Raw genomic sequence first — 24,301 nt, forward strand, 5'->3', positions numbered from 1 at the left:
TAAAGGACTTTTGTGTGTGTTTATTTTTTTTTTTAAATATCTCATCTGCCAGTTAGGCAGATGTAAATGCTTAATGAATATTCACAGCTACCCCCGCCCATCTTTCAGTGCCCATCTCTTAATTTTATCTTCTGATTTCAGAGGTCAGTCCGCCGAGCATTGGATCCCTGAGTCTTAGATAGACCCAATGACGCGATGCTGCTGGCTAATCAAAGTAAAGCCAGTAGCCAACATGGCTGCTGCATTACTGTGTATGGCAGGCTATCACCACATGTTGATTGGCTGTTTAACAGCTACGAAACATACGGGACAAGGACTCGAGCATTGCGCTTGAGCACCCCCGATACTCGGCCGAGTAATGAGCGTGCCTGAGCAGCCTGATGCTCGATCGAGTAACAAGCAGTGCCGAGCACGTTCGCTCATCAATATTTAGTATCACTGTAATCATACTGACCTGATGAATTAAATTACCAGCCAGGTCATTTTTATTACAGAATGATCATCATAAAACCAAAACTAAAAAACATTGACAAAATTGTTGTTTTTTCACTATTTTATTCCACTTGAATTTTTTGAGCCTGGATTAAGTGCATTCCTTGGTGAATTAAATAGCGTTATTCAAAACTACAACTCGTATGGCTATGGTGACAGAAAAATAGAAATCTCATTGCTCTTAAAACAAGCTAAAAAAAAGTAAAGCACAAAAATGGAAAAAAGTCTAGGTCCTGAAAGGGTTCAATCCTTGCTTACTATGGGTTTATTGAATCCAGTGGGCAATCCTACCCATGCAGGAAAGGCTGTCCTCCTCAATGGATTTATAGACTCATAATTAGTAGGGATTTAAATGTATGATATGAAAGTTATACTAAATCTTTATCTGCAAATTTTTTATTCTGCTCCACTCATATTGCTCGACAATCTGTGACCATTGATTCATCTGTACTGATTGAATTTTAGTGTGGTTGTTTGTAAACTGACAACATTTGATAGGGATAAAGAGATGAGCGAATTTGTTCGGTTTTTGTCCCGAATGTATGTCTTATGATCAGTTACGAACATATTCGGTAATTTCTACTCCCATTGACTCTAATGACATTCGGCTGTGTCCGACGAATATTGCAAAACATTCTAATCCGATCGTATTCAGAACCAAATCCGAAAAAATTCGCTCATCTCTACTTACTATTATCTCACTATTTGAGTTGTTTTTTCCTGTGTTTGCACTTTTTAATTATAATCAGTATTTATTATATTTGGTATTTTTACAATTTCTTTCCCTCCTTGAATATTAACCAAATTGGAACGAAAGGGTTAAATCTGCGCCGCCAGTGGATCAAGAATTGGTATCCAGAAAGGCGGTTTATTAGTCAACGCATTTCGAAGCTCAAAACGTCTTTGAATGTGTGTCATTGTGATTCGTCCTGGTGAAGAAGTTTTGAACTTCGAAAAGCGTTTCTGGATACCAAGCCTTGATCCACTGGCGGCGCAGAATTAACCCTTTCTTTCGAATCTGGTTTATAATGATATGTGAGTCTGCAACAGCCTTAAGTCTATTAGTGGTTGTGGTCACGCAACCATACCAGTTGAGAACTTTTGCCTTTGGTCGCCTCACTGTTACTCGGATAAAACCCTACTGCGCTTATTATTATTTCAGTTTTAGTCACCTCCTCCTTGAATATTGGCATAATCACATACACTGCAGTAACGATGATGGATAATGCTATGGACTTCCTACCTTGCTTTGTGTTTGCAACATCTAGGAAAGTAGCATTCGTCTTTATTCTATCAACGTTTGCCGGTGCTGTGTATGTCAGAGAAAAATTGCGAATCGTTATTTAGAACCGTAGGCGCTAGGAGGTGGCATTCGGGAGGAGAGCAAGGGAAAGTCCAGTGGAAAGGTAGACTGATAATTTGGAAAAAGCCACAGGGTCAAATTGTCTCAAGTATTGAAAAAAGTTGCATTAGCATCTTACAATTAAAGTTCCAACCTAACTTCAAAAATCAGAATTTTAAAGACCCCAGACAATTGTTATGCTCAAAGGTATGCACACAAACTCTCAACCATTTCCAATACTAGATCACAGAATGACGGAATACAGGATGCCAGGATTTTCTAAGTCTATACAAGGAAAGAAAGAAGAAAATATAGGCTACGAATGTCCCTGGGGATATTCTACTGTAATACCAATGTATAGCAACATGGATCACAAAGATGTAGGAAGTGCAGGAGGATCAAAGCTCTATTGCAAATACAGTCACAAATCGGCAGGACAATCATGGAGACACAGGGATTATATGGAAAGACGGATTTAATAAAATGGTTACCTGAAGTGATGGGTTGCTTCCGTTTTTTGTTGTCCTGAACGGCTGCCATAAAAAGACAGGTTTGTCTAGTTTAGTTCATGGTTTAATGAGTAGACGCATAAATTTAGCTGATATTATGTCTTATATTATAGCGCATGTGACATTACTGGTATAATATAAGTGATGCTATGAATTCCCCAAACGACTACCTGGGATCAGACATGCCACTGTTTCTCACTTGGGTGGACATAAGACAGGAAAGGGTTGAAATTGCTGAATGGGAGAGGATGAGGGTAAATAAAATGTTATGTGTCAAGATTCTCACTTGGCATACACTCTGCTATTCCGCGTAGTCATTAGAGTCTATTACGTTGTTACTGTGCACTCGAGTGAGCCAAAGACAGCATTACCGCGAAATGTCCAGACCTTCAGCATAGGAAACTGACCTTGTTATGTAAAATGAATTGTCAGGCATACATGCTGGGAGACGCTGTCCTCCGAATTAGCTTTTCACTCTTTACAGAATCCCAATGTAGATTAAGTGTTCATCACATAATCCACCGAGAAAATTTAGGAATTCTTGCCCTGTCTTAATGGATCAAATGACTGGATAAATTCCAGATATGTGCTAAAAATGAGTGTAAAATGTTTCTAATTTTTATGCAATTGTTATTTAAGAAACATCGCACATATAGTGTATATAGTACTTATGCCATCCATGTGTAATATTGTCTGTACATGTCCCATATGACCTGCAGAATATGATGGTGATATAGAAATAAAATTATTATTTATTACTATTATTTGCTATATATTGTGCACTGAAAATCAGTTCAGAGAGTAAAATTATAATATTTTTGCTTAAGGTGGGTTAACTGCAGCACTTCTCCTCTGGCTGAGGGCAGAACAATGATACAACAAGTTCATTATAAATTAAGTCTAAGGAGTCATTGCCTGGAGGCATGTACTTCTTCAATTGCATGAATGAGACTGACCAATCATAAGCAGGCAGAAATATACAAGCAAAAATAAACACACCCCATAATAGCTTAGAACAGGCATTATCCTTTGTGAGACATGTAATGACAGACAGTCTGCTCTCCACACTAGTTTCACTAGTTTCCATAATACATCAATATGCAAACATTGTTGATAGCAAATAGAGGGGTACTTAGATTTTGATACAGGATAGAAAAAACCTCAACGCATTTCTCCTAACAGGATCATCAGGAGGTAGATAGTTAGATCACAGCATATTGATGTATTATGGATCATTTTGCATGTTTTTTACCTTCCATGATTATTGTTATGTCATACGGCTGTTGAATCAAAAGTCATATCAGGGCATTGCTAGAGCAAGCCGTCGTGGAGCGGGGGCGCTATTCCACTGACCAGTAGGGTGCCAACCTCCGCTGAGAGGAAGGTATACAGATACAGGGAACAGATAGTGAGGTACTCTATTTTGCACTTGTCACTTTCTTGTCTTGTCTTTTTGCATTATTTTTGCACTTTTTTCTATTGTTGCCTATTCAGCTACCTAATTGGCAATCCCTATACACTCCTTTTCTGAATAATTGATTGACCATATGTGGCACGTATTCAGGGCCATCTAGAAGTCTTAGGGTACAGCCATCGTGGAACGGGGGCGCCAGTCTCGATTATGTTTCGGGTGCCAACCTCCGTTGTTAGGCAGCTTTGATATCAGGACCCCATTGTAGGGTATAGTAGGTGACACGGTTGTTTGTTTATTGTGTGGTTGTATTGCCTATTATCTAGGATTTATTAAAGGTTTAGCTTTTATATCTATATCTATAGATTGTTGTAAGGGTCTTTGTTAAATATAAGCTATTGTGGGGGCGTGTTCTTTTTTCCTGAAAAGCTGTTGCCTGCTTATGATTGGCAAATGTCATACAGGGGAAGAAACTCACGCACCTCAGACTTAACATATATTATGACCTAAACTTTACAAGCTATGTTTTACTCAGCTCTGCAGTCACTATTTCATGATCTGGCCAGCTTAACATGCTAAAAATTTTGAAAGGTCCTCTTTAAGTCCCTTTTACATGGGCCAGTGCAAACTGTATGTGAACTGACCAACTGCTAAAACACGTGAAGAGATGTGCTACTGAAGATTACTTTTTAGCTCACATACGGTAAGTAATGCAGATATGGTCTTTGGTCGACTGATTGCTGCAATGTTAACATAGCAAGTGACTGGGAACAACTATCCTTATGAATGATCCTTTGCTTAATTATCACCATGTGTAAAAGAGCCTTAAGGGGATGTCTGGTGAAAACATGTTATTAACTATCCGCAAGATAGGCTATAATAACTTCTTGATCGGTGAGTTTTCACTGCTGGTACCTGTATAGATTTGCAGAATGGGGAATTTTTATCCCCATAGCAAAATGCCGTGGTAGGTTGCATGCCCTTCCGCCACTACATCGCTTGGCAGCCCTATGAGGCTTGAATAGAGCAGCGGTTGACCATGCCCACGGCCATTCAACTCCAAAGTGGATAAGAATGCCCACTTCTGCTGAATGGTGTGGTTCCCAGCAGTCAGACCCCCACAACCAATAACCTACCCTCAGGGCCGGCCCGAGAGATTACGGCGCCCTAGGCGAAACTATTTTGTTGCGCCCCTACTATTCTTGGCAGATGAAAACTTGGGATATAAATTTAGGAGCAAAATAAACCACAACAACAATGATTAATTAACTCTCTCCTAACTCTTTAATCTTCTGAGAAGTTGTATAGGACAAATATATACAAATTAATCAATAACACAAAACAAAAATGACCATAGGTAATTAAAATTTTTGTTTTCTTGCTTTTTTTTTTAAAAGGATGACACTAAGTCACCGAGATTAATTTGTTTAGCAACTTCAGATTCTATCGAAATTGTTGCCAACCCAACCAACCTCTCTTGCGTCATATTTGCCCTTAAATATGTACACTTTTCTTTCCATCCCTAAAACTTTTTGCCTTTTGAAAAGATTTTTTTATAATTTTTTCTATTTTTTCTCTGGTGCCGCCTTTGGGTCGGCGCCCTAGGCGGCCAACTAGTTCGCCTAAACGTTCGGGCCGACCCTGCCTACCCTGTGAGTAGGTGATAATTTATTTTCACCATAGAACCATCTCAAGGGCTTTGTGGAATATGGACATGTACTATTGTATAATTTTGGACAATGTTCTAACCTTACTGTTTTGTTTCCTAACTTCAACACTTGAGAGCAGACATGTAACATTGGTGCACATTAATAATTTAGAGTGTATGACATGCTCAGTAAATGAAATCCTACTATACCGTATGTGTACAGCCATTTTAATGAAAAGCTAGGGTGAAGATGGCAATGAAATTCATGGTGTCAGAATATAGTGACATGTTATGTGCTGAGAAGCAAGTGGACTAAAAGTGTCTACAGTCGTAGTAGGATTGTAATCGTCTGGTCACCCACTCTTTGTTATACACATGAACAAACACATGAGGAGCAGGATCGGATGGTATGGGGGGGGAATGGAAAGCAACCACATCATGCAAAATAAGCAGCACAGAACCAAACATCCACCAAAACACACCTCTACTGCAGGTTCAATGAGGCGTCCCCTATTAATAAGATAGACAGACACAGTATAGATACATATATATGTATAAGCGCTGACAAAGACTGCCAGGACAATAGATTGCCTGAACTTATCTGGGGAAATCAAGCTCATATATAGTATACATATTGCAAGTAATATCACTTTTTGCAATCAGTGAGTTGTGTGTTCACTTCTCCTATCTATCCCCATTGATTTAATCATCTGTCTGTCTCCGTGTCTGTATATGTGTCTACTCCGCGCTCTGCTCAGCGCCTGTGTGGAATATTTCAGGCATATAAAACCTGGTACAGACAGGCCGGGCTGGTTCCTGTCAGACCTGTCATAAGACGAATCCACTCTTCTCTCTGATTCAATTGTACATGTAAATGCAGCAAATATTATCCTGTCTCTCCTGCAAGCTTGTTCTTTCACTGCCGCTCTGTGTGGCTCTGATGGATGTTTGGAGAGGACTAGAATCATTGCACGTCAAACACTCAGATTGTACTCACTGCTGGGCATGTTGGATACACCTATGAGAAAGAACAAGAGAAGACATGTTATGTGCCGGTAATATAGTCACGGAACATAAACACACAATCAGTGATATAAGAGGGACACGTCTCTTTTTATATTCGATCAGAGTTTAAAAAAAGAAACATGCGAAGAGGACTCAAACATCTCCAACTCGAGAATACACCTGTCATGCACCACCAGACCCTGTCATAGACATAAAACATTGTACCGATTTACACAGGAGTAGTTATTATAGACATTTAAACTAGCAAACGTATTTATCCACTGAGTGACGGAGCCAAATTTTGACCTTCATGATCAGGCCAAATTTTTTAATTTTGACCAGTGTCACTTTATGAGGTAATAACTCTGGAAAGCTTAGTTCAAGGTATCGCAGTGATCCTGAGATTGTACTTTATGTTAGTGGTAAATTTAGGTTGATATGTTTTGCGTTTAGTTGTGAAAATATCAGAATTTCGGTGAAAAATTAGAAAAATTCGATATTTTCAAATTTTCAGTTTTTATATCCTTAAACCAGTTAGTTATGCTGTACAAAATTATTGATACATAGCATTTCCAATATGTCTACTTTACATCTCTGTCATTTTTCAATCGTCACTTTATTTTCTTAAGATGATAGAAGGCTTAAAAGTTTAGCAGCAATTTTTCATTTTTTTCAAGAGGTTTACAAAACCTTCATTTTTAGGGATCTATTCACATTTAAATGGACTTTGAGGGGCCTATCTATTGCAAGCTCCTAAAAAGTGATACGATTTTAAAAACCGCACCCCTCAAATACTTCAAAACTGTTGTCAGAATTTTTTTTTTAACCCTTTAGATGTTACAAAGAAATTAATGCAAAGTGGGATGAAAAAAAAAATAAATTTTCCTCTAAAAGGTTCTTTTAGCCCCATTTTTCATTTTTACAAGGAAAAGCATGAGGAAATGGACAATTTGCTACCCAGTTTCTTCTGAGCTCGCTGATATCCAACATGTGGTCAGAAACCTCTGTTTGGACAAACAGTAGGGCTTGGAAGGGAAGGAGCACCATTTGCATTTTGGACACAAATTTGGTTGAAATAGATTATGAACACCATGTCGTTTTTGCAGGGCCTTTTGGTGCCAAGCGCACCAAAATGCAACACGGTGCATTTGGCGCACATCGGTGCACCGTCAAAAGGGTACATGCGCCGCCAAAAGCATACCAGCGCACGGCCTGCGTACCCAATGCTAAAGATAGGGTACACAGGTCGCATGCAGTGTCATGCGCCCATAGGAGGAGCTGACCAGAGGGGGCGTGGCAGGGGGCGGAGCTGCAAGGCGGCCGTGCACTGCGCCTCCTAACGCAAGTGTGATACTAGCCTAAATTAGTCTGGCTTATTGTTTGCGGGATGAGTTCAAGATTTTTTTGTACCATTTTGGGGCAAATAACATTTTTTATCACTTTTATTCAATTCAATTATTGTTTTTAGATTTATTTTTTTTGCGCTATTCACCTTGCGAAAAAAGTGATAAGACCAATTTTTTCTTCGAGTCAGTACAATTGTCATAATCCAGGACGGGGTTTTGTCTTTGTCCCATCCTGGTCAGACAGGGGTTAATTGTTTCTGCCTCTCTCTGGCAGACTGCGGCTATTTAGTTGCCAATTGACCTAGGTCTGGTGTCAGTTGTACTCCTGTCCTCGGCTGAGTTAGTTGACCCCTTGCGTACCTTGTGCCTGTCATCTTGTTTGGTTTTGACCCGGTCCATCTCTTCGTTGTGAGTTTGTCTACTGTCTTGGAACTGTATTTGCCCGTTCTGGTTTTCTGATCTCTGTATGCCCTGACTATCCGTTCTGTCTAATCCTTTGGTACTGTCGTGCTATCTAATGTTTTGACCCCGGCCTGATCTGGTTTACATCTCTGTATTTGCCCCTTGGTACTTTGTCCCGTAATTACCCTTCTAGCAGTTTTCCTTCTGCTCCTAGCTCTCGAAGTTTAGGCCACGCCCCCAGCAGTCAGGTGATTCAGGTTCTATCTGGCCTGAAGCAATCTCTCTCTGCTCCTGCTTCCTCAGAGACCTGTGGCTGGCTCCGCCCCCATCAGTCACATGCTTCAGGTCCTGTTTGCCTGAAGCACGCATCTTCATCGCTGCTGCCCCGCTCCACAGGTATCTTTGAGTACAGTCTGTCTTACTCAGGACACGCTCACTGACTTAGTGAGCAAGTGCAGTGCGGTGTTCATGATATTATAACTGACCACTACTTTTTTTTTTTTCTGTGTGTGTGTGATGGATCCTATGCACGCTCTTTCTGAGCAGGTAAAGCACCTGACTCAGATGTCTCAGAAGCTCAATGAGGAACAACGAGTTCTGTCTGAGTCTCAGCAGCTGATAGCTGGCACTGCAGGGGGCTTTATCATCTGGGTCTCGAGATGTTACATTAGTTTCCCCTGAGTCCCTGGTTAAATTGCTGGATACCTTTTCCGGAGATAGAAAGGAATTTAAGGTTTTCAAGGAGGGCTGTAAGCTTTTTTTTCTCATTAAGACCACACTCTTCTGGGGATGGAAGTCAGAGGGTGGGGGTCATTATGTCTCTGTTAAGGGGAGCCCCTGGCCTGGGCTTTTTCCCTTCCTACCACTGCCCCTGAGCGAATGACTGTGGATGCATTTTTTGAGGCCCTGGGGCATATTTATGATGAGCCTGATCGGATGCGTATGGCTGAGGACATGGTGATGAGTGTATGTCAGGGGAAGCACTCAGCCGAGTGGTTTTGCTCAGAGTTCAGACGCTGGGCTGCTGAGGTCTTTTGGGATGATGCCACCCTCCGGGGCTTGTTCCGTAGAGGCCTGTCTGGACGTCTGAAAGATGCCTTGGCACTTCACCCTCCGCCTGATTCTCTGGAGGATGCTATGACGCAGGCTACGGGCGAGAGGTGTGATGCAGATTGAGACCCCGTTATTCTTCAGTGGAAGGGGAGCCAGTCCTACATCATGCCAAGTATCCTGGGAAACCTGGGGGTCCGATGGCCCCCCGTTGAGAGGGGGGTACTGTCATGATCCAGGATGGGGTTTTGTCTTTGTCCTGTCCTGGTCAGACAGGGGTTAATTGTTTCTGCCTCTCTCTCTGGCAGAGGACTGCTATTTAGTTGCCAATTGACCTAGGTCTGGTGTCAGTTATACTCCTGCCCTCGACTGAGTTAGTTGACCCCTTGTGTGTCTTGTGTTATCTTGTTGCTTGTTTGGTTTTGACCTGGTCGGTCTCTTCGTTGTGAGTTTGTCTACTGTCTTGGTAATGTATTTGCCCGTTCTGGTTTACTGATCTCTTGTTATGTCCTGACTATCCGTTCTGTCTAATCCTTTGGTACTGTTGTGCTATCTCGTGTTTTGACCTCGGCCTGATCTGGTTTACGTCTCTGTATTTGCCCCTTGGTAATTTGTCCCGTAATTACCCTTCTAGGAGTTTTCCTTCTGCTCCTAGCTCTTGAAGTTTAGGCCACGCCCCCAGCAGTCAGGTGCTTCAGGTCCTATGTGGCCTGAAGCAGTCTCTCTCTGCTCCTGCTTCCCCTGAGAGACCTGTGGCCGGCTCTGCCCCCAATCACGTGCTTCAGGTCCTGTTTGTCTGAAGCACGCATCTTCACCGCTGCTGCCCCACTCTACAGGTATCTTTGAGCACAGTCTGTCTTACTCAGGACATGTGCACTGGCTTAGTGAGCTAGTGCAGTGCGGTGTTCATGATAACAATCACAGCAATACCAGATTTAGATCATTTTTTTATGCTTTGCGACTTTTATACACTTAGGATATAAAGTGTATAAAAGTCGCACACGGTAGTGTTTAAATAATCAGTCCCATTCTCATTCAGGAGAGTGGGATGATTTTTTTCTCACTTGTCATCCATGTGTTGTCTTTATACAATCCATTTTTTTTACTCAGCAGCTATTAATCACTTACATGACCATTCAGGCTATGTGCCCACGTATGCTGAAAATTTCTGCATGAAAACAGGACACCTTCCCAGAAAACGCGCGTTTTTTGCACAAAAAACGCGCATGTTTTATGTGTTTTTTCCGCGCATCCCCAGACACATAGAAAATAGCTAAAAATGCAGACTTTTCTGCAAAATTAATGAGCATGCTGCGGTTTTTACCGCAAAGCGTTTTTTCGTGGAAAAAAAAATGCATCAATAAGCACAAAAAGTGCAAAATGCATTAAAATGAATGGGATGCTTCTTTTGAGCGATTTTTAAGTGTTTTTGCCAGTAAAAACGCTTAAAAAATGCTTACGTGGGCAAACAGTCTCACTGTTTCCTATGTTGCAGAATTGTAATCTCTATATATAAAAATCAGTGTGTGTGTGTGTGTGTGTGTGTGTGTGTGTGTGTGTGTGTGTGTGTGTATATCACCAACCAATCACGAAGCATCTTTCATTTCACCAGAGCTGCTCAAAAGAAGCTAAGCTGTGATTGGTTGCTATGACCAACAGTTTTCCTTGCAACCAATCACTAAGCATCTCTCATTTCACAAGAGCTGGTTAACAGTAGCTGAGCTGTGATTGGTTGCTATGCGCAAGTTTTCCCACTTGACAACACCTCAGCAGACACTGACATGGTGGGAGAAATCTAGCATCCCCAGGAACATAAGCTCCAGCCATCGTCTGTCCCCCTGAAAGGAGCAGTGAGTACATGACAGAAATTAATCCCCTCCCCCTATCATTAAGTGACACACATGAATGTAGGAAAGTGCACATATTAAATGTCATGTGGATTTAATATTTTCTCACAGACACATTATTGATGTGTTACTGTGCTCTGATGCTGTGATTTTTTTAAAGTGCTACTTTCCCCATAATTCACCTGAATATACCCATATAACACGTAATGCTTTTCCCATAACAACCCATTAAATATGATACTATACTGCATACAGATGCTGTACATCCATGAGCAACTCAGCCGGACAAATTACAAGTTGACCTGGGATCTTAGTGAACCATGTTTCTGTGCAATTTCACTATTCTACTTTCACTGGCTTTGACGGGACGGTATGGGATATTAGGGGTAGTAGTCCGGTAGCTCTGGCTGATGGGATGATGTGGGATATAATAGTGAATGTGGCTATGTGGCGTGGGCGGGGCTATACACTCAGCTCTGCACACTAACTAACCGTAACCGTAAACGTAGTTAGTTACTATGCCCCGGCAGCGCCGGGCTCTTCAGCTAGTGTAGCTATAAAAATCAGAGGCTGTACTGATGGTCCGGATAGAATGCAATTTTTTTCATACACCCATCAGAGTTCGGAGTGAAATTACAGTATGTTGCTATTTTTTTCTCATGTAAAATACAGCTGGGAAAAAAAAAGCAGATCTGCACGGCCTCATAGTATAACAACGGGACGATTGCAATCTGATTTCTTATCGGATTGCACTCGGCCAATTTATATGCTAGTGCTATTAGCGGCAGATGATGGTTTCTACCAGGTATGATGCAGGTTCAGCTCATAAGCTGGCACCTTATATAGGGACCCGACAAATGATGTGTCCATAGGTCTTATGTAAGGAAAAGGTTAACCCCTTTCCGATGTGGCTAATTTCTGTTATTGCATTTTTTCCTCACCTTCTTCCGAGAACCATAGCTTTTTTATTTTTCTGTCCCCATAGACATATGAGGATGCGTTTTACTTTGAAACGACACTATCCATTTTACCACATAGTAGACTATAAAAAGAGAAAAAATTCCAAGTGCAGTGAAATTCGAGAAAAAGCCACAATTCACTCATTTTTTGGCAGGGAATTGTTTTTATGATGTACATTGTGTGGTAAAAATGACCTGCCAATATGAGTCTCCTTATCAGTACAATTACGCTGATACCAAAACTGTTTAGTTTTTCTTTATTTTTCTAGCAGTAAAAAAAATCTTACTTTTTTTTTTAAATATATGTTGTGATTGTTCTGCTATTAACCAAAACCTGTAACATTTTTATTTTTCAGTCTATGGAGCTGTGTGAGGGCTTATTTTTGAGAGCCGACACAACGTTTTTATTGATACCATTTTATTGAAATTACATTTTATTTTTGGTGTTGCCACAACCAAAAAAATGCAATTTTGGTGTTTTGATTTTTTTTCTTTGTTTACAGTGTTTGCTGATCAGGGTTCAGGCCGCGGTCACAGGAGCGATGATTTTCTCATGTGAATCAGATCGAATATGGCAATGACGCTCGTCTCAGAGTTTGAGCCAAGTGTCATCATAGTGTGATCCGGTTCTCTCGTATCACAGGTGAGGAGAAGACTAAGAAAATAATTTCTCCATCTTCTCCATTGTCTGCATCATCTGAGTGCAGTCCAGTGTTTTACAAGCACAAATAGTCTTGTCTGGATGCGTATGATCCAATTCGGGGAGCCAATTGCAACATTCTGCGATTTTGTTCTCATTCCGAATCTGCATGAGAAAAAAAAAATGCAGATTTGCACTGCCCCATAGTATAACATTGGGACGAGCGCTCATATCTTCCTATCCTAGGTCTCGTGGTCGATATTGACTTTCAGGATTGCGTCTTCCATATTTCCTGTCCTCTTCCTCTCTGAGGAGGCTATTTGCATCATCCAGCAGGCACGCACAACCACGTATGAATAATAGCTGGCATGTCTTAATGATAAGTCGATGACGATTGTCTTTAGATGTGTAATTCACTAATGTCTAAATGTTAGATGAGACGCTGTGAACGATTGAGGCTGTAGAAAGCAGCAAGTGGGAGCCCAGATCACAGATCCACTCCTACAATGAAACTGTGAACATTTGGAGCTATTTACTATGAGATGACTCCTTTTGAATGGTTTCCAGGCTATTATTCTGTATGAGGACGGAAGTGCAGGCATCTGGAAAAATTTATATAAGACACCTTAAAATTATGTTTTTGTTTTAAAAGGTCTACCCAGGTCTGGAGCTGTGACTTCAGTACGTTCAAAGTGGTTCTATCTGGATATAAATCATTAGATAATGGATTACAGGCAGTCTAGGTCGGCTGCTACTCGCACTTCCTGCCGTTATTAGATTACATTCGTATCACCATCAGTTCTCCTCTTGTTTCTTCTGTCAGCTGGCCCCGGATTAAGCTCTATATTAAAAAAAATTAATTGAGCAGAATGATAGCAGAAGGCATTAAACCACTCATTGATCTAACACCTCATTGATTCCTCCATTACAAACAGTCTGCATTAACCTCTCCTTTCTAGAGTGTTTTGGGCACTAATCACAAAACCGATGCTTTCCATCGGGCTTTGGGCATTTTATTTCCTTACTATGATGCGCTTTCATTTGAAGGCCACACGCTGTGCTAGAACTTAGAACATGGATGAACCTCTGCTTTCTTTGCATACCATCATTAGTATACTGAAATCTCCGGCAATAGGGACTCGTGAGTCTCTTCTTGGCCACCATTGCAGGCTCGTCTATTAGTCTCTACTAGCCACTGAAAATTCTACCCAAACTCTTACAGTACAGTAATTATTGTAATCCAAACATACTGTAGGGCAGTGTTTCTCAACTCCAGTCCTCAAGACCCACCAACAGGTAATGTTTTCAGGATTTCCTTAGTATTGCACAGGTGATGGAATTAATGCTTGGGCAGGTGTTGAAAGCACCTGTGCAATGCTAAGGATATCCTGAAAACTTGACCTGTTGGTGGGTCTTGAGGACTGGAGTTGAGAAACACTGCTGTAGTGTATAAAGACTGAGCAGATCCAAATCATGGTGAGTACCAAAGAATGAATTGAGCCTGTGGGTTGCCCCTCACACCCAGGGCTGTGGGGTACTCGGTACCGGGCCGGTGTCAGGGGGAATGTGTCACAGCAGCGGTGACCCGGTCCGTGGCCCTGTGCGCCCAATATCAATGGCGGTGATGTCAATGGTGTTAAAGTTTATTGGAATAGTTCGTGACGCCACCTGTGGTGCTCGGCAAGTGTGATGTCAGGCCGACGCTGCGGGCAGATCCTCTGGGACTGATGGTACGCGCAGCCTAGATGGTAAAGCTCCCCACAAGCGGAGCTGTAGTCCCAGAGCAGTGTAGGTGCAATGGACGAGGAGAGGCGCAGAATGGTATAGATGTTGTTACCCAGATGTAGCGGTGCTGGAATAACTGGAGGACACCAGAGTATGCGGTTCCAAAGCTTTACTCACTGTTTGCAGTTCACACAAATGCCTGCCTCCGCACTGTGTTCTTCAGGTCAGGGCCCCAGTCAACCTCCAGGCAGGATAGGATTCTCCTCTCAACACGCTGCCAATATGTACCTTACTGAACGACTCCTCCAATGCGCCTTTAGGTGCGAAGCACTCCAGTACTTAGTTACCCTGGAATGCCTCTCTCTAGGTGTTCCTAGTCTCTACTTGTATGACAGACAGCTGTAGCCTGCTTCGGGGACTCCTCTCTGCGTCCCGGCTCTCTATTCAGTTGCTGTTGTGTCCCAAGTCTATGATGGGAGTAAGGCGTTAGTGGCTCACTACTGCTCCGGTGTCCGTTGCCAGACATAAAGATCCAATCAACCTTGGGGACCGGGCCCCGGCCTTTGCACTCTGGACTGGAAGGGTTCTCTCTCTTTCTCAACCTGCTTCCCACCGTCCTTCTATCCTCCTTCGTTCCGATCTGTTCTATCTCTTTTATGGAATCTGTAGTCTCCAGTCTACGTCTCCTTCCTTCTGTTCCTTTCCCGTGCCAGCTGGCTCAGGTCACTGAGGCAGCTGCAGCACTCCTTCCTCCATCCGTCTTCCAGGGATCCTCACTCCTGTCTGAGTGACTCCCTACTCCACTGACCTTCTGTCAGACTGACCTGAAATCCTACACCTTCCCTCTCTTTTATAGCTAACTCCACCCGCCTCCCAAGCACCTCTCGTGTTACGAAGCCAGGGACCACAAAAGGCACCCTATGACATTTCCAGCATAAAGCATGGATGGGTCCCTGCTGAACTATCCTGTGTGTGGGGTGCAGGTGTTGGAATGCGAAAGGGAGTTCCCAGCCTACCTGGATGGTGGATTACCACACCTTAGGAGAAGGTGCAGTACCTCTGTGGCGACTGAAGCCTCAGGGGCACCACACCTGTATGAATCCAAATGGCTGGAACTTGAATGAACTGTCAAAGACACATGGGTAAATGGTAAAAATGTCTTCGAGATTTGTAAAACAACTCCAATACTAGTAATACTGTAGGAGGCCCTCAATACTAGAGAGGAGAGCATCTTTTAAAATTTTAATTCCTCAAATTTGCAGAATTTTCTCCCTAAAATTTGATTTATGGAGAATGAATTTGCACGAATCTCAATAATCTAAAACTTGTAATTACTTGGAAAATACACGTGGGAGAGAAGAGAGTGAGAAAGAAGCCTCCTGCCCACAAGAGTTTAAACTCTCTGGACTATAAATTTAGAACCATCCTTAGGGGTGCACGCATGTGGGGGTGCACGCATCACAGAAGCAAAGCGTCACAAAGATAAGCGTCGGGATACAGCAGTTATTACATGGCAGTTAGTCAGGGCTGGAGTCAGGTAACCCACACTCTGCTGTCCCTTTTATCCATGTGCTTTATTCCTATCCTCCTATGTTCTCTTGCAATCCACTTTCACCGACCAATCCCCCCTCCATCACGACTCGTATACATCAGCTCCTCTCTCTTTCCTTTTCCCATGTACAGCTCCCATGCACTTCTCACCTTCTTAAAAAACCTCAGCCCATCTTGCCCAAACACACTGCACAAAAAATCTTCATACAATTCCAAAAACTACTTGCTCTTTATCTTCCTGCTCCTACTGATTTCAGGGGACATCTCCCCCAACCCCGGTCCACCATCCACCAACCTCAACCCCTACCCTACCTCACATCGAAACCTTAATAATCTTACTAATATTATTTGCACTCCTTCATCTCCTTCTTTTAATTGTGCCCTTTGGAATCCACGGTCTGTATGCAACAAGCTTCCTTTCCTACACAATTACTTTCTGAAAAACTCTCTGAATCTATTGGCCCTCACGGAAACCTGGATTCAGGATTCTGACACTGTCTCTCCTGCTGCCATTTCCCATGGTGGCTTACAATTCTCCCATTCCCCGAGACCGACAAACAGACCTGGTGGTGGAGTCGGCATACTTCTGTCCCCACAATGCACTTTCCAGGTCATCCCCCCAGTTCCATCACTCTCATTCCCTTCTTTTGAAGTCCACACCATCAGGCTCTTTTGTCCCCTCTCCCTCAGAGTAGCGGTCATATACCGGCCCCCAGGCTAACCCACCCACTTCCTGGACCATTTCTCTGCCTGGCTGCCGCACTTCATGTCCTCAGAACTACCAACCCTTATCCTGAGAGACTTCAACATCCCCATTAACAGCCCCACTTCCACATCTGCATCCCAGCTTCTATCACTAACCACTTCGCTAGGCCTCTCACAGCTCTCAACCTCTGAAACACACAAAGACGGTAACACCCTAGACCTGGTTTTCGCCCGGCTCTGCTCAATCTCCTACTTAGATAACTCACCGCTTCCCCTCTCTGACCACAACATTCTCTCCTTTACACTCACAAATCCTCGCTCACCCCAGCACCCTCCTACCTACCATTCAGTCAGAAATCTACAAGCCATTAACCCTCATACACTTTCAGACTCCCTACACTCATCATTGTCCCCAATCTCTTCTTTGTCCTGTCCTGATCTGGCTGTACATCACTTCAATGACACTCTTAGAAGCACCCTTGACCAAGTAGCTCCCCTCATCCTCAGAACCTCCAAACACAGAGTGAAACAGCCCTGGCTCACATCGCAAACCCGATTTCTCCAGCGATGCTCTAGGTGTGCTGAACGCTTATGGAGGAAAACACGCACACCAGAAGACTTCATACACTTCAAATTTATGTTAAGGACATATAACTCTGCCCTTCAGCTCGCCAAACAGACCTACTTCACCACCCTGATCTCCTCACTATCCAACAACCCCAAGAAACTTTTTGACACCTTTCACTCCCTCCTCAGGCCAAAAGCACAAGCCCCTATCACAGACATTTGCGCTGATGACCTGGCCTCCCACTTTATAGAGAAAATAGACAATATCCGTCAGGAAATCCGCTCCCAATCACCAAGCTCAGTGACTCCCATCCCTCCCTGCATTTCCCCTGGCTCACTCTCCACATTCGATCCCATCACAGAAGAAGAAGTCTCCAGGCTCCTCTCCTCTTCTCGTCCGACTACATGCACAACCGACCCCATTCTCCTCCAGTCTCTCTCTCCAGTCATCACAACTCACCTAACTACAATCTTTAATCTCTCCCTCTCCTCTGGCATTTTCCCCTCCTCCTTCAAACACTCTATCATTACTCCATTACTAAAGAAACCCACCCTCGACCCATCCTGCACAAACAACTACAGACCAGTCTCCAATCTCCCCTTCATCTCTAAACTCTTGGAGCGCCTGATATACTCCCGCCTTACCCGTTACCTCTCCACTCACTCCCTCTTAGACCTTTCACAGTCCGGTTTCCGCCGCCTACATTCGACAGAAACTGCACTCATCAAAGTGACCAATGACCTTCTGACAGCAAAACATAATGGTGATCACTCTCTGCTCATTCTTCTCGACCTTTCTGCAGCTTTCGACACTGTTGACCATCTTCTCCTACTCTCTAGGCTCCAGTCACTAGGCATTAAGGACACTGCTCTTTCCTGGTTCTCCTCCTATCTTTCCGACCGCTCCTTCAGTGTTCTGTTTTCTGACTCCACTTCAGCTCCTCTTCCTCTCACTGTTGGGGTACCTCAGGGCTCAGTCCTTGGCCCCCTTCTCTTCTCTCTCTACAAAGCCCCAATTGGACAGACCATCAGCAGATTTGGCTTTCAGTACCATCTTTATGCTGATGACACACAACTGTACACATCATCCCCTGACCTTACCTCCGCTGTACTACAGAATGCCACTGACTGTCTGTCTGCAATCTCCAACATCATATCTGCTCTCTATCTGAAACTCAACCTCTCCAAAACTGAACTTCTTCTGCTCCCGCCATCTACTAACCTCCCTAAATCTGACATTTCCCTCTCCGTGGGTGGCACCATAATAACACCCCGACAGCAGGCGCGCTGTCTGGGTGTTATGTTTGACTCCGATCTCTCCTTCACCTCCCATATACAATTTCTTGCCCGCTCGTGCCGCTTACACCTAAAGAACATCTCTAGAATCTGCCCTTTTCTCACCATGGAAACAACAAAAACCCTCACTGTCGCCCTGATCCACTCCCGCCTGGACTACTGTAATGCTCTATTAATTGGCCTCCCCCTCACTCGACTCTCCCCTCTCCAGTCTATCCTTAATGCAGCAGCCAGGGTTGTCCATCTGGCTAATCGTTACTCAGACGCGTCCGCTCTTCGCCAGTCGTTACACTGGCTGCCAATTCATTACAGGGTACAATTCAAAGTACTTGTTCTCACCCACAAAGCTCTCCATAGTGCGGCACCCCCTTACATCTCCTCCCTCATTTCTGTCTATCGGCCTACCGACCGCTGCGCTCTGCAAATGACTTTCGACTAACCTCTGCCCTAATCCGTACCTCCCACTCCCGACTCCAAGACTTCTCCCGTGCTGCGCCAATCCTCTGGAATGCTCTACCCCAAGATATTAGGACCATCCACAATTTGCATAGTTTTAGGCGCTCGCTCAAAACACATTTGTTCAGAGCGGCCTATCACATTCAGTAATCAAAGTCATTTTATGTTTGTGTGTGTGTAGCCCATTCACTATCTCCATCTAACCCCCTCCCCCTGAAGATGGCTGGACCATCATTGTAAATACATCATTGTAAATACAAACCTGTGCTTTGTATCTCCCCCACCTCATTGTAGATTGTAAGCTCCCACGAGCAGGGTCGTCTTATTTCGCTTTAATTATTGTATTGTTAACGTTGTTACTTATGACTGTTGTGTTTGAAACTGTTCAACTGTAAAGCGCTGTGGAATATGTTGGCGCTATATAAATAAAGATTATTATTATTATTAAGATTATTATTAAACTCTATAAAAGAGAGAAAACCCCATCGACCATAAGAGCTTACACTCTACAGGGGAGAGAGGACCCTACAGGCCATAAGAGCTTACACTCTACAGGAGAGAGAGGACCCTACAGACCATAAGAGCTACCACTCTACATGGCTGACCATAAGGGCTTACACTCTATAGCTGAGAGAGAGGACCCCACTGACCATAAGAGCTTACACTCTACAGGAGAGAGAGGACACTGCTGACCATAAGAACTTACATTCTATAGGAGAGAGAGAGGATCCTGCTGACCATAAGAGCTTATGTGGCACCCTGTGTCTTTGCCGCCACAAAATGGTCAAATATGTACTATTTAATATGTGTTTTGTAAATGATGGGAGTTATGCTTTCTCTGCTGGAGACAAGAGCACACACAATTTTACCCCACTCCCTTACTTGCCTGAAGCTTAGAGCTAGATACCCTAATTGGGAGGGAGGAGTTTTTAGCTGGTGTGTGAGGGAAGATGGTGTGAAGAAAAATGGAGAACATTCTTGGAGCGGTTACATGTGCTCGCTCCAGGAACAATGCTGAGAAGAATCAGGGCTTCAGCCCTAGGCCATCTATGCTTCTAGGGTCGGATGGTAAGCTGAGAGGCCATGTGGTTTACACAACCAGCAGTGGAGTGTTTTCTCCCAGGAAAACTACAGCAACAGAGAATCAGTGAGGGATTGTGCCAGAACAAACACGTGCTTCACATAGGATTCAAGCTGCATGTTGCTGGGGCAGAAAACACTGTGAGTACTGGTAGTACTGGAAGTTTCAGACTCTGGGAAACCTTTGTCCCTGAAGGGATTAGAACAGCAGAAAGTTTACACTGAACCACAGTAGAGAGGGATAACTTCCACCATGCAGAGCAGACTGTAAACCTGGTGAGAGAGTTGTATTTTATCCTCTGAACTGCATCTGAACTTCAGTATATGATAAAGTGACTATCCTTGTCTCCTGCCTTGTTACTCTGTGCCATCCACTTCTATCACTATCTCTGGGGGCCAGCCCTAGTTGGAGGGGGTTAAACACCAGCACTGCATACCCCCCCAGGGATCATCTGCAGTTCCGGCTATTTTACAGTCGAACACTCCAACTGGCATCACAAACTCTTTTTCTAATTTTTTTTGTTTTGTTTTCCTTTTTATTTTTCTTTTATTTTTAACCCCTATTTCACTGTCCATGGAGCACAGGCATCGGGCATGGCTGCCACCCCCCGTGACCTCCTGAATCCAATGCTGCCCGGCGACCTGAGTACCCCGCTCTGGGTGATACACTTACACTCTATAGGAGAGAGAGAGGACCCTGCTGACCATAAGAACTTACACTGTACAGGGCTGACCATAAGGGATTACACTCTATAGCAGAGAGAGAGGACCCCACTGACCATAAGAGCTTACACTCTATAGGAGAGAGGACACTGCTGACCATAAGAGCTTACACTCTACAGGAGAGAGAGAGAGGACCCTGCTGACCATAAGAGCTTATGTAGTGACCCGGTCCAGACTGAGTATGTCCCTTTAACCCCTTTCTGTCATCTGACGTACTATCCCATCCACAGTAGCCGGGCCCCTATGACCGGGGACGGGATAGTACGTCATCGCGATCAGCATCACTTACGGGGGGGCACCGCTGATCATGGCTGGGTGTCAGCTGATTATCACAACTGACACCCGGCATTATGTGTCAGGGGTGGTCACAGACCGCCCCCCGGCACGTTAACCCCTGGCACACTGCGATCAAACATGCTTTATTATCATGCCGCTGAACAAAAAGTGCAATAGCACGCGATCAAAAAGACAGATATAAATAAACATGGTACCGCTGAAAACATCATCTTGTCCCGCAAAAAACGAGCCACCATACAGCATCATCAGTGAAAAAATAAAAAAGTTATAGCTCACAGAATAAAGTGATGCAAAAATAATTATTTTTTATATAAAATAGTTTTCATTGCATAAAAGTGCCAAAATGTAACAAAAGACATAAATGAGGTATCGCTGTAATTATAATGACCCGAAGAATAAAACAGCCTTATCAATTTTACCACATGCGGAACAGTGTAAACACACAACACACAACATGGCGTCTGATCTCAATTCCAGCAAAGCCTGCGTTGAAAAAGTCAAACAGTGCTCCTTCCCTTCCAAGCTCTGCCATGCGCCCAAACAGTGTTTTACTCCTACATATGGGGTATCAGCCTACTCAGGACAAATTTCAAAGCAACTTTTGGGGTCTAGTTTCTCCTGTTACCCTTAGGAAAATAAAAAATTGGGGGCAAAAATATAATTTTTGTGGAAAAAAAATGATTTTTTTTATTTTCATGCCCGGGTGTTATAAACTTCTGTGAAGCACTTGGGGGTTCAAAGTGCTCAACACACATCTAGATAAATTCTTTGGGGGGTCTAGTTTCCAAAATGGGGTCACTTGTGGGGAGTTTCAACAGTTTAGGCACATCAGAGGCTCTCGAAACGCAACATGACACCCGCAGACCATTCCATCAAAATCTGCATTCCAAAACGCCACTACTTCCCTTCCAAGCCCAGACATGTGACCATACAGTAGTTTTCTCCCACATATGGGGTATCCGTGTACTCAGGACAAATTGGACAACTTTTGGGGTCCAATTTGTCCTGTTACCCATGGCAAAATAAAAAAATTGGGGACTAAAAGATCATATTTGTGTAAAAAATATGATTTTTTTTATTTTCACGCCCGGGCATTATAAACTTCTGTGAAGCCCTTGGGGGTTCAAAGTGCTCACCACACATCTAGATAAGTTCCTTGGGGGGGGTCTAGTTTCCAAAATGGTGTCATTTTTGGGGGGTTTCCACTGTTTAGGCACATCAGAGGCTTTCCAAGCGTGGCATGGCGTCCGATCCCAATTCCAGGCAAAAAAGTCAAATGGTGCTGCTTAACTTCCGAGCTCTGCCATTCGCCGAAAAAATGGTTTACCCCCATATGTGGGTATCAACGTAATCAGGACACATTGCACAATAACTTTTGGGGTCCTGTTACCCTTGGGAAAATAAAAATTGGGGGTGAAAAGATCATTTTTGTGGAAAAAATATGATTTTTTAATTTTACGGCTGTACGTTATAAACTTCTGTGAAGCCCTGGGAGGTTCAAAGTTCTCACCACACATCTATATAAGTTCCTTGGGGGGGTCTAGTTTCCAAAATGGTGTCATTTGTGGGGAGTTTTCACTGTTTTGGCACATCAGGGGCTTTCCAAACGCGACATGGTGTCCAATCTCAATTCCAGCCAAAAAGTCAAATGGCGCTGCTTCCCTTCCGAGCTCTGCCATGTGCCCAAATAGTCGTTTACACCCACATATGGGGTATCAGCATACTCTGGACAAATTGCACAATAATTTTTGCGGTCCTGTTACCCTTGGGAGAATAACAATTGGGGGTGAAAAGATCATTTTTGTGGAAAAAATATGATTTTTTAATTGTACGGATGTACATTATAAACTTCTGTGAAGCCCTTGGGGGTTCAAAGTTCTCACCACATAACTAGATAAGTTCCTTGGGGGGTCTAGTTTCCAAAATGGAGTCACTTGTGGGGGGTGTCCACTGTTTAGGCACATCAGGGGCTCTCCAAACGTGGCATGGCGTCCGATCTGAATTCCAGCCAATTTTGCATTGAAAAAGTCAAACAGCGCTCCTTCTCTTCTGAGCTCTGCCATGCGCCGAAACAGTGGTTCCTCCCCACATGTCAGGTATCAGCGTACTCAGGTCAAATTGCACAATAACTTTTGCAGTCCAATTTCTCCTGTTACCCTTGGTAAAATAAAAAAAATTGAACCTGAAGTAATTTTTTTGTGAAAAAAAGTTAAGTGATCATTTTTTTTAAACATTCAAAAAATTCCTGTGAAGCACCTGAAGGGTTAATAAACTTCTTGAATATGGTTTTGAGCACCTTGAGAGGTGCAGTTTTTAGAATGGTATCACTTTTGGGTATTTTCTATCATATAGATCCCTCAAAGTGACTGCAAATGTGATGTGGTCCGTAAAAGTAAAATGGTGTTGCAAAAATGAGAAATCGCTGGTCAACTTTTAAACCTTATAACTTCCTAACAAAAAAAAATTTTGGTTTCAAAATTGTGCTGATGTGAAGTAAACATATGGGAAATGGTATTTATTAGTTTTTTTGTGTGCCATATCTCTGAGTTGGAAAACTGCAAAATTTTCAAAATTTTCGCCAAATTTCCATTTTTTCCCACAAATAAACGCAAGTTATATCAATGAAATTTTACCACTAACATGAAGTATAATATGTCCTGAGAAAACACTGTCAGAATCATCAGGATCCATGGAAGCGTTCCAGAGTTATGACCTCATAAAGGGACAGTGGTCAGAATTGTAAAAATTGGCCCGGTCATGAACGTGCAAACCACCTTTGGGGGTAAAGGGGTTAAGTAACCCTGGCCAGTGAGTAGCTTTTGTACACCTCAACTCACCCCTAAGTTATCCTTTTACTTTTATATGGTTTAAATGAATACATTACTCACTAATCTCATATATTCCTGATTTATATATTATTCTCACAATGTGAAGTCTGACACAAGAATTGAGAGTTATCCTATTGGTCGGTGACCCTGTCTCCAAGGTTCAATGGAAGAAGCTACCTCCAGTCTCTGTGGAGATAAGACAGGGTTCTGGAAGGTTCCCTGAGGAGTCTGGTTCAAGAGTGACCCAGAGCAGACGTCATGTGAGGAGTCTCCTGACCCCCTCCAGGCTCCAAGCCTGGAGGTTCATCCTTCTCTTCATCTCAAGACTTACAGCCAGGCCTAATGCCTTGGATCTTCCCCTGACTTCTACAGCCAAGATGGCTGAAGACTTTTAACCTTTTTTTTTTTAACCCTGGATCCCT

The 24,301-nt window shown here is 43.3% G+C and overlaps 1 protein-coding gene across 7 annotated transcripts in view; it reads right to left on the minus strand.

Annotated features, from left to right (window-relative positions):
- The window catches only part of NTNG1 (netrin G1), a 623,318-nt gene that overhangs the window by 205,032 nt on the left and 393,985 nt on the right, over positions 1-24,301 (minus strand). For 6 of the 7 annotated variants that reach the window (XM_073571673.1, XM_073571675.1, XM_073571677.1 and 3 more), the window contains 2 exons: positions 6,400-6,420; positions 2,326-2,367 (listed from right to left, as the gene is read on the minus strand). In XM_073571673.1, the coding sequence (XP_073427774.1) occupies positions 2,326-2,367; positions 6,400-6,420 (63 nt within the window). Of the gene's footprint in view, positions 1-1,735; positions 1,802-2,325; positions 2,368-6,399; positions 6,421-24,301 lie in introns of all 7 variants that reach the window. The other variant, XM_073571676.1, reaches the window with a different exon arrangement.

Source organism: Dendrobates tinctorius, unplaced genomic scaffold (genome assembly GCF_039654945.1).
Source record: "Dendrobates tinctorius isolate UK_male_01 unplaced genomic scaffold, ASM3965494v1 ptg000029l, whole genome shotgun sequence".
Classification (NCBI taxonomy): Eukaryota; Metazoa; Chordata; class Amphibia; order Anura; family Dendrobatidae; genus Dendrobates; species Dendrobates tinctorius.